Source organism: Sus scrofa, chromosome 12, assembly GCF_054392235.1.
Source record: "Sus scrofa isolate SSC_HxYL_T2T_F1_AM1 chromosome 12, Sscrofa_HxYL_maternal_Yorkshire_Landrace_v2.0, whole genome shotgun sequence".
NCBI classification, from domain to species: Eukaryota; Metazoa; Chordata; class Mammalia; order Artiodactyla; family Suidae; genus Sus; species Sus scrofa.
The window spans coordinates 21,068,873-21,083,848 of record NC_139394.1 but is presented as its reverse complement, the minus strand read 5'-3'; the positions used below and the strand labels follow the sequence as shown (position 1 = coordinate 21,083,848).

The 14,976-nt window shown below is 55.5% G+C and overlaps 1 protein-coding gene across 6 annotated transcripts in view; it reads right to left on the bottom strand.

Moving 5' to 3' along the window:
* ACLY (ATP citrate lyase) overlaps positions 1-12,064 on the bottom strand; it is a 44,542-nt gene extending 32,478 nt beyond the window's left edge. For 3 of the 6 annotated variants that reach the window (XR_014820161.1, XR_014820160.1, XM_021066027.2), the window contains exons 1-7: positions 11,987-12,064; positions 6,944-7,128; positions 5,039-5,161; positions 3,292-3,354; positions 2,151-2,341; positions 1,657-1,736; positions 450-580 (exon numbers count right to left, since the gene is read on the bottom strand). Coding sequence is in view for 4 of the 6 variants with exons in the window: in XM_021066027.2 (XP_020921686.1) it covers positions 450-580; positions 1,657-1,736; positions 2,151-2,341; positions 3,292-3,354; positions 5,039-5,161; positions 6,944-7,102 (747 nt within the window). In the remaining 2 variants the exon portion in view is untranslated. 6 annotated transcript variants of the gene reach the window in all.
* Between the last annotated feature and the right edge of the window lie 2,912 nt (positions 12,065-14,976).

The following is a 14,976-nucleotide window of genomic DNA, read 5'->3' as shown; positions in this document are numbered from 1 at the left end:
ATGCCTCCTTCCCGGCCCAGCCTCCCCCATGGCCTGGGTCATGGGTTCTGTCATCCAGACCTCATCCTGCTGGGAAGACCTCGCAGAGGACAGGGAGGGAAGGAGCAATTAAAATTCTCAGCAAGGGGCCGAGACAACGACCTTCCCGACAGGATTAGAGGGAGCCATTCCGAGTTACGGAGAGCCAGCAAATCAAGTCAGGAGCCCAGGGAGGCTGATTGAGACAGGAGACTAAAAGGATTTCTGGCCGGGATTCAGAGGCTTGGCCGACTCCCACCCTCACCTCCTTTGGGGTTTTAAGAAAATTAAATGGTTCTCGGCCTTCCTTTCCTGCCAAATACACAGCCCGCAATGGGGGGCGGAAGGGAGGGGGGGCAAGGGCTCGTCTGAGATGAATCACCCTCCCCGCCCCCCCCCACTCTCCATCCCCTCCCGAAAGGCAGCCTTACCTCTGGATAAGCCTCTCGACCAAAGGGGGGCGGGAACTCTATATCACCCCACTTCACTTTGCAGATGTAGTCGGCAGTGGCATCCACCTTGGCGGCCAGGTCCAGGACGTAGACGCCGTCTTTGGTCACTACTTTAAAAAAAAAGGCAGCGGCAGTCAGACACGGGCCCTAGCAGAGGTGACCATCAACCTCCAACTGCCCCCGCACCCCCGACTCCCATGGGTGCCCACCCAGGCCTAATGGCTCTCTAGCTCAGTGAGAAACCAGCTTGGTCCTTATGGAGACACAGCTTTTCCCCCATTAAAGGAAATACAGATGCTACAGACCAGTCGCCACTCCCCGACCTGTAGGTAATAGGGCAGGAAAGTCTGTTTTGGGGGTCATGGCAACTTTTATGCATTTTTATAAAATGCTACACTCCATGCCTCCCACGTCTAACCATTCATCCATCCACAACTCTGCCAATTAGAAATAAAAAAAAAAGCGTTTACGATATAACACTCAAAGACCCCTGGGTGTGCACACCAGGCTCTCCTAGGGTCTGTCGAGAAGTGGGAAGGGGCAGTCAGACACCCACCGTGGGTGTACTGGGCCCCCAGCCAGCAGGATTCATTTACTGCTGCCTCGCCTGTGTGTTCCTGTTCCCCCAGGGCCATTTAGCTAATTAAGTTAGCACAGAGCCATCTGGTCCATTAGCGGGGCTGCAGCCCCAGGCGGAATCTCAATCAGGACTTTGCCCTGAGAAGCCCTGGCCAGAGCCAGCCCCTGCCACCTGCCTCCTTCGCAGCCTCAGGGCCTTTGCCAAAGTCTTCCCAGCCTTGGGGGTCAATGATTGACCAACTCCTGGAGGCAAACAGAGGGAGGGGGCCACCGAGGCACCAAGAGGAAGGGAGGGTCTGACTGGCAGCCCAGCTCAGGGCAGGAAGAGCCACAGGGCAGAGTCAGATCACAACTGGGACGTCCTCATCATAGACAAATGAAGACCAAAGGAAACCGGAGTTGGTGAAAAAGAGGAATAATCGTGGCCTCCTGAGCCCTCAGAAACAGGAGCCTGGCGATCCCTCTGCCCATACACACCTGTCTGTGCTGTCCTCTGCAAGCGGGGGGGTCTGAGCCTCGGAACGTCAAGGCCGGGGTTACTTTACCGTGGGTGTTGGGACTCTGTTAGGTGACCCTTGCCCTGTCCCATCCCAGCAGAGATAATTACCAAGAGGGTTGATCTCGAGGTAGGTGAAGTACAGATCCTCATAGAAATTGAAGAGGCCGGAGATAAAGCTGGCCAGAATTCTAGACGGGGTGGGAGAGAGGGACCATCAGTGCTTCGGGGAGCAGGCTCAGCGACAGCCTCTCACTGTGGCCAACAGCTCCGCTCCCCCACACTCGCCCCGCTGACCCCTCGCTTTCCTCTGCGAATCCCGCTCCCTGGACGTCACTCTTCAGCCACCGAGGCAGAAAGGAGCTGTCACTCCCAGAGCTGGAGGCAGACACGTGCCAGACAGATGGGGCAAAGAGGTGAGGGACGCCGACGTGCGTTTCAGTCTGAGCCAGCCTCCCCTCTGCCCCCGGCACCCCTCCTGCCGCCTGCTCCCCACCATCCAGCCAGACACAGGGACGGGGGAGTGGATGCCCAGACAGGGGGGGGAACGCTCTGCTTTCCCTGGCCCCCCCGCTGCCGCCTCCCTGCTGCCCTTCTCACTCAACTCTTTCTTGTCTTCGGGGGCATGGACCAACAGGTGTTTCTTGATGGCCTCAGGATTCAGCTTCTCGTCCACGCCGACGAGCAGTCTCTGGGCTTTGGCGTCCACGTCACCCACGTCCACCCCACCCTCATGGTGGAACAGCACGTGGTCCCCGTCTCGGGCAGCGTAGATGCAGACATAGAACTCCTCCTCCTTGGGAGGAAGAGGGCGTCGCGGGGGTGAGGGGCCTCACTCCGGCTGTACCACTTCTAAAACCCAGTAGACGCCTCTCACCAGGAGAGACAATGTCACCATCTTCCCCTTGGGGACAAGAGGAGATGAGGCCGCTGCCCTGCCAGGTGACAGTCCAGACTGAGCCAATGTGACCTGCCTGGGGAAGGGAGCCTGGTCTTCAAGTCCCTCTCATCCCAGCCCAGGAAAGTCCTGTCACCAGCCTTGATTCCTTCCTGCTGCAAACTGAGCCCTTTCCTTCCTCTCTGGACTCCCTGCTCTGCAGCACCCTCAGAATCTCAAGGGCAGCCTCAGAGACTCTGGTGCCTTCGACTTTTCTCCAGTGGCTTGATTTCGCCTTTCATCATTTACTTATTTTTGCTTTTTAGGGCTGAACCACAGTTCCCAGGCTAGGGGGTGAATCGGAGCTACGGCTGCCGGCCTACGCCACAGCCACAGCAACACGGGATCCAAGCTGCATCTGCGACCTATACCACAGCTTATGGCAATGCTGGACCCTTAACTCAGTGAGCGAGGCTAGGGATGGAACCTGAATCCTCATGGATACCAGCTGGGTTCATTTCCGCGGCATCACAATGGGAACTCCTCATCGTTTCATTTTATTTTACTTATTATTTCTTTTAATTGCCATACCAGTTCCCGGGCCAGGGGTTGAAATCAGAGCTGCAGCTGCCGGCCCTACACCACAGCCACGGTGATGCCAGATCTGAGCCACATCTGCAACCTACACTGCAGGTGGCAGCAATGCTGGATCCTTAACCCATAGGCCAGGGATCGAACCTGCATTCTCACGGACACTAGCTGGGTTCTTAACCTGCTGAGCCACAATGGGAACTCCTTTTCACTTTAGAGTCAACAGGCACAAAGCTCCCAACGGGAGAAGACTTTACTTGGAGCCACTTCACACGTACCTGACTGTGAGGGACGAAGGGTTCAATCAGAAAGTTCTTGAGGAAGCCTCTGGCCTTGCCAACCTATGGAGATGGACAGAAATAAAACTTAGACAGACAGCACGTCTTGCTCCCAGGACAGGAGGCGGCATGGCCCTCTGCTCCCTCCACGTCGCCCTCCCTTCAGGGGCAGGGCCCAAAGCACTACTGCCATGAAACCGGCCACAAAGATTTTTTTCCAGAAGCCAGGGTGATGGGGTCACCGACCCCTACGCCACAGAAGTCTTCACGAGATCCCCTCTTCCATCCACTGCCCCTGTGCCTGCCACACTTGGACAGGCACTGACCTTGCACATTCTTTCCTGCCTCCTCTGGAGGGTGACAAACGAGCTGCAACACCGCCCCACCCCCAGAGCACCAGGAGTCATGGCCCTCTCTGCGGCCCCACAGAGGAAAGCACTCAGACAAAGCTAGGCTGTCTGTCTGTCCCCAAGCTCAGGCGGGGAGACCCGGCCTGAGAACATGAGTCCAGGGGAGGGGAGGGCCGGGGTGGGGAGAGGGGAGAGAGGGGAGCCGGACCGGGAAAACGCTCCCGCACAGACGTCCCCGGCTGAGGACAAGCGGCCTGCAGAGCTAATCAGTTTGAGTGGGTCCCTGGCGGCAGCCGAGGTGAGACAGCCCTCACCCCTCCCAGCACGTCCAAAGCCCCCACCCGCCTGCCCGTGAGTGCGTCACCGCTGAGTCAGGGACCAGACAGTGATCCATCAGAGGTAATGAGGCGCTCCTGCCAGGGCCAACGCTGCTGGCGGTCCAGATGTCCCCGACGGCCCCCTCCCTACAGCTAGCCCCGGAGGAGTCAGAAGCATGAGGCGCTCCGTGGGGACACTGCTCAGGCCTGCCGCCTGCCCCCCCATGCCGCTGTCCTCTCCCTGCAGAGGCCTGGGAGCACCAAGGTCAAGATCCCTCTATCCCCACCTCCCCGCCCATGTAGAACTTCAAGGACCCCTCATTCCCCGCAAGAGCCAGAACCCGGGAACACAGCATGAAGAGCCAAAGTGACGGACGAACCTCACCATGTAGAAAGGAATCTACACCCCCACGCCCAGCCTAGTCCGTGGCGGCCAAGTTAGAGAACGACTCAACCCTGGTCCACGGTCACCCCAAATGGGACAAAGCCAGGTGTGGATGGCACAGCTCTCCGCCCTGAGCCAAGCCTCGCTTGGAGAACAAGAAACGCACTTTCATTCCCCGGCGTCGCTTCGCCTTCACAGTAACTCTCACCAAAGCAGCTGAAGTTAACCCACGAGCTGGGAGAGGGCCAGAAGGGAATTTACTCGTCTGTATTATCCACCTCCTACGTGCCTGGCCTAACAACGTTTCTACCTAAATGACTCTGCACCTCCTTCTTCAGGTCTGCTTGTTGGTTTTAACCTATCCCTTAGGGAGGCACGTCATGACAAGCTACCCTACCCATTCTGGAAACTGACGTTCCCAGAACAGGCCTCAGAGTCCCAACTCCACGACTGCTGTGGAAGAAACAGACCACTTGCCCCGACTCTGGAACTGCCCCGGGGTTACGTGCTGTTCCTGGACAGGCAGCGCTGCAAAGGAGCACGAAGGCCGGCCCGGCCGCTTGAGTCAGCTCCGCAGGACTCCTGCCTCCCCCAGGCTGCCACCTGACAGGTTGTGGGAACGATCCGTAGGGCTGCCGATCTGGACGCTTCTATCATCACAGCACATCCAACCTCAACCCTATAGCCAGACTCACTGTGGCCTCCTGTCCCAGCCGTGGCTTCAGCCAGGACTTGACTCCATCCAGGGTGAGGTTGACCCCGACGAGGCCCAGCTTTCCACGCCGTTTGATCAGCTGGTCTGGCTTGACTACCAGGCTCTGGAACAAGAGGGGTTTGTATTTAGAGCAAGGAAAGAGAAGGTGGAGTACAAGTGGACACTTCCGGGACCCAAAGCACAGGAGAGCCTGGGTGGCTTCCTATCCGGCCCACCCCCAAAGCCAATTCCACCCATCCTTCAAGGTCAAATCCCAGAAGCTTCCCTCACCTATCCCAGCCAACGTATTTCTTTCTTTTTTCACTTTCTAGCCACAGTGTGCAGTGGCTTTAGGTAGGATCTCAGTTTCCAGAGCAAGGATCGAACCCAGGCCACAGCAGCAAAAGCACCAAGTCCTAACCACTTAGGTAACTTCCCTAACATCTTTCCTTTGATAAAAAGAAAAGAATCTAGAACCATCCTTGCCTGGGATGGAGTCTGGCACAGAGTAGGTCCTCACTGAACACCTGCTAAAGAATAAGTGATTGCCTATCCTCCCTATGCGGTATCTTAGCTTCATTCAGCTCCCCCGAATACGGGCTCGCCCCTGTGTTCCAAACAAAAAGAACAGGAGTTCCCGTTGCAGCTCAGCAGTTAACAAACCCGACTAGCATCCGTGAGGACGTGGGTTCAATCCCCGGCCTCGCTCAGTGGATTAAAGATCCAGTGTTGCCGTGAGCTGTGGTGTAAGTCGCAGATGTGGCTCAGATCCCGCACTGCTGTGGCTCTGGCGTAGGCCAGTGGCTACAGCTCTGATTGGACCCCTAGCCTGGGAACCTCCACATGCTGCAGGTGCAGCCCTATAGAGACAAAAAATTTTTAAAAAGAAACCAAAGAAAAGAAAAGAAAGAAAGAACAGAGAGATGGAGCCTTGGGGTGACATAGGATGCAAGAAGACATCTGGTCGATCCCATCCCTGCACTTGAACCCTGTCTACAAGACCAACAAGCGGCCCCAGGCCACTGCTCACACACCTCCAGTACCAAAGAGTTCACCACCTCCAGAGGCAGCTCCCTCTGCGGTCTGGGCCGCCTCAGTGAGGCAGGAGAAAATGTGCATCCCTGAACCCTTCCTCCCGACTGGTCCCAGTCCTGCTCTCTGGGACCCGCCAAAGAAGCCGAAGCTTCCAGACGCCATCCCAACAATGGTCCTGCAAGGATCCGAAGAGAGGAGCCTCTACTTCAGGGTGGATCCCATCAGCTGTTCTACACAAAGTACAACCTCCCACTTCTTGGTGGCCCTGACATATTCCTGACGGGTTCCACTTTGGGGGGGGGCGGGGAGGCATAGGCCTACTTCTTGTTTTTGTTTTTTGGCCACACACACGGCATACAGAAGTTCCCGGACCAGGGACTGAACCAGCGCCACAGAGATAATGCCAGATCCTGAATTCACAGTGCCACAGCAGGAACTCCTGTGCCTACCTTTTACTGATCATCTGGCAAGCGCCAGGCAGCATACTAAGTACATGATTGCTACTCCTTAACAGTTCGCAGGGTGAGTGCTATGCCCACTGGACAGATGGGGAATCTAAAGCTCAGAGAGGTGAGATGGCTTCGTCCCAGGCCACATGGGTGATATGCAGACACCTGCCATCTGGACTCCAGTTTGTCCAATTCCAAGTCCAGACTCTGAACAGGACTGAGGGGCCAGGGGACCCCAGCACGTAGGGCTCAAACGTAAAACCTGCTCCACGCGCCTTCCCCCTCCCCGTAACAGTGCAGACTGTCTGCCATCACGTGCCCCATGTGGACACGGCCAGCAAATCCGCTACTGCCCCTTCCTCAGACTCCAGGCCTGGAGGAGGGGCGAGGGGTGGGGGGCGGGGGAGAGGCTAGGGGCTCACCTCACTGAGCAGCCAAGGGTGGTCCTGCAGCAGGCGGGCCCAGTCCGTGTCAGGGGTGACCCGGGCATACTTGAACCGGTTCTGGATGGCCGAGGTGGTGCAGATGTACTTGTACAGGAGTTCTTTGCCCGTCTGCTCCGAAATCGCCTTGGCCGACATGGCTGCAGACGGCCCTGCTCTACCTGCTGGGGTGAGAGGGGCTGGTCAGAAGGGGCCCGGAGATGGAGGCGTTAGCTTCTCCGGCAGGACAGCCACGCCCAGCTGCCCCCGGACAGTAAAACCAGATCTCAGTGCTTCTCCAGAGGGTGAAGAGGGCTGCCTCAGCCAAAAGGATGGAAGGGAGATCTCAAACAAACCTTTTCTTTTTTTCTATTGCCACACCTGCAGTATATGGAGGTTTCCAGGCTAGGGGTTGCATCAGAGCTGCAGCTGCTGGCCTACACCACAGCCACAGCCATGCCAGATCTGAGCCACGTCTTCGACCTACACCACAGCTCACAGCAACACCCGATCCTTAACCCACGGATCGAGGCCAGGGATCGAACCCGAATCCTCATGGATACTAGTCAGGGTCGTTACCACCAAGCCACAGTGGGAACTCCTCAAACACACTTCTGACAGCAGAGGAAGAGGATTGGGAAATGATAGGGGAGGAACGATGGTGGAGAAAAACAAAGCTAGTGTCTCCCCAGTGACCCTTGGCCTCAAGCTCAGCTCTACTCCCTGTAGCCAAACTAGCTCACCCACTGCCACATTCATCCTGGAGCAGAGGAGGCTGGATGGGGAGACCAGGAATAGCAGGGGTGTGACCCAACCCTGAGTGCTGGTCCCACCCGAGGTGGGCATAGGGCCACTGAAACACACCCTTTGGTTCCTGTGGGGAACCAGCCGCCTTGTGCCAAAACGCTGGCCTCACCCCCCTTCCAGGTTTGGTCTCCCCCACGCCCACACTCACCCATTTCACACACTCACACACATCACCAGCCCGAGGGCTGAGCGGGCAAGTCTCCGTAGCCTCACACAGGACCAAGCCCCCAAGGAACAAAGAGGAAGAGTCATGTCCAAGCCCATTTCTCCCGGGACATGAGATTCCCACTCAAGTTCAGGGCAGACACAGGGCAAGGAAACCTATGACCTTCAGTGCATCCCACCCGCCCTGCTGAGTCATCTAGCTACTAATTTAGAGCAAAATAGAGGCCTCTCTGGGGACCACCCATACTGGTCACTTTCTAACCGAGCCAGAGCTGGAGAAGGAGGCAGGAGCCATTCTCAATCCCATGAATGTGAGCCCTGAGAGGTACCTGGAGATTCATAACCTTAGTTCTTAGATGAGGCAGGAAAGCTCAGAGGGGTTAAGATAACTTGCCAAAAAAAAAAGATAACTTGCTCAAGAAGTCTAATTAATAAGCGGACTTGAAGGAGACCCAAGACTTGAAACCAAACTCTCTCACACCTGGTCCCTAGAAAACCCCATATCTCAGCCCTAGAAAAAAAAAAGACCATGTCTGGAGTTCCCATCGTGGCTCAGTGGTTAACAAATCCGACTAGGAACCATGAGGTTGCGGGTTGGATCCCTGGCCTTGCTTGGTGGGTTGAGGATCCGGCGTTGCCGTGAGCTGTGGTGTAGGTTGCAGACATGGCTTGGATCCCGAGTTGCTGTGGCTCTGGCGGAGGCCAGCAGCTGCAGCTCCAATTCGACCCCTAGCCTGGGAACCTCCATATGCCGTGGGAGCGGCCCAAGAAAATGGCAAAAAAAAAGACCAAAAAAAAAACCAACCAAACAAAAAAGACCATTTCTCCAAGGGCCAGGCCGTGTCCCCCCTGCAGCTCACAGAAGGATCTGTGATGATAATTTTTTCAGATACCATCCCCATCACTTTGTCCAGCCACACCCATTCTCCCTCGGGTAAGGCCAGGAGTGACTTGGGGGGAGAGAAGGCGGGGAGAAGGGGAGGGAAAGGAAACCGAGTCATTCATGCCAAGAGCTTAGCTGGATCGGGAAAAGTCACTCCTATCTCTCTAAGGAAGGTCCAGAACTAAGATGCTGAATTTGCGGGAGGAGGAAAGTCGAGTCCAGAAGGAGGGCAGAACTAGGGGGCTGGCTGGTTTCCGCACTGCAGGAAGGCTGGTCCCAGCTCAGGGAGAGCTAACGTTCCAGGGGCACCTCCCTCCCGATTGGCCAGTCTGGGCTTCAGGTTCTAATCCCGGCGTGGCTGGCTCCTCAGCCTCCCAGCTAGTCTTCGCTGGGCACAATGGGAGCATTCAGTCTGGTGGCTGGCCTGAAGTCTGGTAGCTGGGAAGGGGCTCAACGGAGAGGTTCCCCTTTCTGGCTTTCCCTTGGGATGGCTTCCGGCTCCTTCTCAACAAGAGTTTCCAAAGGAGATGCCTCAGCCAGCCCCACTGCCCCACAGTCCTCCACCCCCACCCACTCCAGCTCCATTTCCCAACCTTCTTAACTCAGACCAGAAAAACTGGTCCTGAAATCAGATGGGTACACATGCCCCTACCCTCCTCCCAAGAGAGTGCAGCCCAGGGCAGCCCAGGCAGAGAAAGAGAAGGGGGCAGCCCTTGACCACCCTCAGCAGTTCAGACACATCAGCCAAGCGCTGATCACAAATTCCTTCCTCCTGGAATTTGTGATCAAAGCCTCTCCAGCAGAGACACTCTTAGAACCACAGACACCTCCCCCAAATCTGGCATCTCCCCAAAGACCCAGCTTTGGAAAGGACATGAATGAGACTAGTGACCTTGTGCACTTGGGGGGGGGGAGAAAAAAATCACAATTTTCTGGAGCCCTAGATCAAATCTCGGATCCAAGATCTCATCTCCATCTGGTCCTCGGGATGGGGGATGGGAGAGAAGACAACCAGGGAAGGATGCAGGATAGAAAAACTTTGCCAGTTTACCAAAACACAGATTTGCCACTAGAGCACTTTGGCTCCAATGGGGCAGGCCCTCTCAAGGCCAACAGAGAGTTTATAGAAGAGACTAAAAAGCAGGGAAAGAATCTGGCCTCTGCGTGCTCATCAGGACAGGGTAAGAGGAAGGTACACAAAGCCAGGGAGTGGAGGGGTGGTGATAAATCACAAGTTTAATCACTCAGGGAGGTCTCTCTAGGGCAGTGGCTCTTAAGCCATCTGAGGTCTCAGACTCTGAAGCACCAGAGAAAAAGCTCAGAAAACTGTGCACATGCCTGACCGTGTGCATATCATTTCCAGGTGGTGACCTGTGACAATGATCTGATGGCTTAGAGACCACTAGCAACAAAGAACATTTGCTCGAGTGACAGTGGGTCTTAAAGTGTATACTAATCTGGGCTGGAAATACCACTCTCCACAAGCCACCTCTGCAAAGTCTTGCAAAGGTTTGGGCTGCCTCCTCAGGAAGTGAGTAACTGAATGGGTTGTCAAACTAGTCAGAGATGGTTTCTGGGCAGAGCCAAGACCCCAGGGCTCCACTTTGGGAGCCCAGGAACTATTAACTAGTAACAGGTAGATTTGAGGGAAATCACGTCAAGGAATCAGCACACACATACTCTCTCTCTTTCTCAATCCAAAGGCGAGACCTTCTGAGCTGAATGGGGTCTTTTCTGCAGACACGGAAGAGACCCAGAATTGAGTTCATAGACAGCAGCCACTGAGGGCAGAAGCAGCCCACAGGGAAGGCTGAATGAAAGGAGCCTGTTCCCCAGGATTGTACCCCTGGGACACAGCCAGAGAAGAGGAACCACGGGGATGCTACTTAGGGTCTCTGTGGGAAGGACAAAGAGCACTTCTTCTAAGGTTAGTATCTGTAGGATTAGGGCTTTTTGAAAGGGGGACAGGCAATCCCTAGAGTTAAGGGGAGGGGCAGAACTCTGAGGGTCCCTACTGCAGCAAGGAGAGCAGAGAAAGAGGGCAGAGACACCAGCCATCCGCCTCAGTGCCCCAGGCTATTCCCATCGCCACCCCCCCAAGCTGTTTAAGAAGCTCGTGAAGTGAAAATACCCCTCGGGGCAGCTGGGTCTACCAGCTGTCCCTCACCCAACATTTCAGAATTTCAGAAACCCAATGATCTGAGCTGGCTGAAAGACAAAGTTACAGGGAGGAGAGAGGAACGGGCTGGCTGACCAAACTGCGCTCTGTGCTGCTCCCCTCCCAACCCTCCCGAAAATCCCCTTCCTAGGCAGACTACCAAGGATCACCTAATGGCAAAACTCCTTGGTACTTCACGGTTTCTGCCAAGGTTGGAGAGGGCAGCAGGCGCTGGGGTTGGCCCTCTGCCAAGCCCGACAGGAGGGCGGCGGCAGCATCCTTCAGCCCCTGGAGGACCTTGCCTCCGTCAAGCCTGGCATCAACGCCAAGGCTGGGGAGAAAGACGGGCACTCCGGCCATCTGTCGCTTAGCGTCTGGGCCCGACGGCACCTCCAGAGCGAGGCGGGTCTTTCCTGGGCCGCCGATCCGAGGCTAGGTCCTCGCGGCGAGGCCTGAGGCGGCCCAAACCCGCGTGGCCCGCGGCGGCTACGCGCCCGAGCTCGCGCTCTCTCTCCATTCCCTCGCGGTGCTCAGTCGACTCTCCATAGAAGTAAGAGGAAGGGCCTGACCCCGGCTTGTGAGGGGTCAGAATGGGGCGACTGGCCACCGCGCTCTGTACTTCCCGTCCCCGGTAACCGGTAGGGGGACCCTGGTCGGGGAAAGAGGTGGCGGGATAAAACCCGAGGAGGCTCAGAACTGGCCCCGGGGTGGCAGTGAGAGGCGCCAGTTAGGGACAAATGCGATTCGGCGGAGGGAAGACAGGCAACGACGGCGGCAAGCACTGTCCAAACTCCCAGGAACTGGAATGTGGGGGAGTGGGGTGGTCGACGGGCCAACATCTGGCCACCGGTCGCTAACCAGGCGAAGGCGATCCTAAAACTAAGACACCCAGAACTTCCAAGCAGGTGCAGGGAGGGCGCGTGAGCCCCAAACCGGCGTCGGGGGAGTAGGTTCCGGGTTGGGGGAGGGAGGCAGGAAGCTTCTGGGCCAGTTGGGGGCCATCGCGTGAAAGCGGCCGCCCGCCACTCACCTCTCTACGAAAGGCCGTGCGCGGTGCTGGGTGCACAGGGCCCAACTCGCCGCCTACCTTCCGGAGCGCTCCAGCCTCCCGCAGCCACCCGGATCCGGCTTTTGTTCCGGCTTGGGCGGGTTCTCCCCGCCCCCATCGGCACACCGTGCGAGCCGCCCGGCGATTGGCCACACGTGGTCTCTAGCCTGAGCTCCAGGCTTCCTCCCAATTCGCTGCCCGGCATAGCCCCGCCCTCGGGTCCGGGGTCCAGGAGCTGCTGGGACTTGCAGTCCTGATGGTGCGTCCCAGACTCGAAAGGGGCCGCCCAGAGCCTGCCCAGCTTGGGAGGTGTCGGGGGCGGGGCCTAGGGTGGGGAGATGGGCTGGGCTATGCTGGGAGGAGAACGTACGAGATTGGGGGCAGTGGTCTGATCTTCTAGGGTTGGGCCGACCGCCGCTGATACTCTAGGCGTTGGGCGGACAGCCGCTGAGATGTGGCGGGCTGCGGTGTTGGCGGTGCAGGCTGTAGCGCAGCTTTTTGGGGCCCTGGAGTCTCCTTCCCGTCTCCACGTGGGAGAAACTGACGTCTTCCACGCAGGCAGCCAGAAAGCCACCACACCCAACCCAGTTGCTCAGGTCCCCCTTTTAAGCAGCCAGGGCAGACTGCTTACGCACGTGGACCCTCGGGGTTGAGCTGGTGGGACGAGGCTAATAGATTAGATTTACTAATATGGGATAGAGCGGGGGATTGCGTGAGCAGGTGGGGCTAGGAAGGCGCCTGTCACACCGTTTTGTGTCCCTCACCTGCTCATCTCCGAGCAGAACTGAGTATTCAATGGGAGAGTCTAGCACGGGGCTGGGGTCGTCTCTGCTGGTCATCAGCGCCTCGCCCCTCCCCTACAGTCCCACCCTTAGACCCTGGAATGAATGAATGGCTGCCTCCCCCTTCTCTATTACCTGTGCATAGTCTATATTTTCCACGTCGAAAACTGGGACACCCGATCTGATAGGTGCTGACGAACTTGTGGCGCAGAATTTTTGAAATCATACAGACCTAGAAACCAAGACATGTATTTCCTGCTGTGACATTCTGAAGCTCTCCTCTGTCCACCCCAATCCTGTAGGTCTCCCGAGCTGCTCCCTGACCCTAATAGCGGTCTAGCTCCCGGGAGGAGAATCATGCGCTAAGCAGCTCAGGTGAAAAGGTCAGCCCAGTGAACAGAGAATCAGCAGCCCCGGGAGCCTGCCAACCACTGGGGTCATACACTGCAATAATGGTGTGATATTCTTGTGCACAAAAACTTGGCCAGACCCTTCTCCCCCCCATTCCAGTCATAGCCAGGAGTGGGGCAGCTAAATTTGCTGCCCATGCCTGAAGGAAGTGATCCCTGATGATGTCACTTTCTGGTCCCGTCCCTGAGAGGCATCTTTTTGAAATAGCAGTTCCTCAGCTCCTCTCTCCTTTTGGTCGTAGTCTTCCACTCCTACATGGATTGAGTGCCATCCCTGCCAAGAATCTCCCCAAATAGCATCAGTCTTGGAGAAGGATCACATCTTCACACCTAAGGAAAACAACCCCTATGAAGCACTCTATATCTTCCCTTTCTGTGCCTCGAGGGACAGCAATTCAGGATCTCAGGGGCTAGTGGGGGCAACTGCAATCAGGGGGAATAAACGGCGTAAGCATTATCCCTCTGGTTAGAAAGATACACTTGGGGAGTTCCCGTCATGGCACAGTGGAAACAAATCTGACTAGGAACCATGAGGTTGCTGGTTCAATCCCTGGCTTTGCTCAGTGGGTTAAGATCTGGCATTGCCATGAGCTGTGGTGTAGGTCGCAGACGTGGCTCAGATCTGGTGTTGCTGTGGCTGTGGCGTAGGCCGGCAGCTGCACCTCCAATCAGACCCCTAGCCTGGGAACCTCCACGTGCCACAGGTGTGGCCCTAAAGGGAAGGAGGGAGGGAAGGAAGGAAGGATGGATAGATACACTTCGGAGTCCCTGTTGTGGCGCAGCAGAAACAAATCATACTAGTATCCATGAGGATACGGGTTCGATCCCTGGCCTCACTCAATGGGTCAGGGATCCAGCATTGCCATGAGCTGTGGTGTAGGCTGCAGACTCGGCTTGATCCCATGTTGCTGTGGCTTTGGTTGTGGCTATGGCTGTGGTGTAGGCCAGCAGCTACAGCACTGATTTGACCCCTAGCCTGGCAACTTCTATATGCTGAGGTAATGGCCCTAAAAAAACAAAAACAAGAAACAACAACAAAAAAGAAAGATACCTACATCCAGAAATAGGCATCCATGTAAAATAGAAACTGTAGCAAACTTTGTACATCATTTTTGACAATTTTCCTGAGAAACCTGGAAAAATACTGCCTGGCTTCCTCCGTCCTTCAGGTGCCGTGAAGATCACAAAGTGTTTTGTAAACTGCCAAAAAGAATACATTATTGTTGCTGTTTTATTGGATTTTTGAAAATATCTTTGCTGGAAATCCCACTGTGGTGCAGTTTAAGATCTGGTGTTGTTTCTATGGTGGTGCAGGTTTGATTCCTGGCTCAGCACAGTGGTTTAAGCATCTGGTGTTGCCATAGCTTTTGCTTTGATTTGATCCCTGACCCAGGAACTTCCACATGCCACAGATATGGCCAAAAAAAACCCCCCACAACATCTTTATTAATATGTAATTGAAGGATAATAAACTGAACATATTTAACATGTACCATTTGATGCATTATAAAACATGTGTACACTGTGAAAGCGTTACCACAATCAAGGTAAATACACATACCCTTCACTCCCAAAAGTCTCCTTATATTCCTTTATAATCTCTCCCTCCCTACCCTACCTCCACATGCCCAGGAGGCATCATTTTGCTTTTGGACAATATAGTTTGTTTGCATTTTCTAGAATTTTATATAAATGGAATCATATAGTCTTTTTATCTGAATTCTTTCATTCACCATAATTACTTTGAAATTTATCCATGTTATGCATGTACCAATAGTTT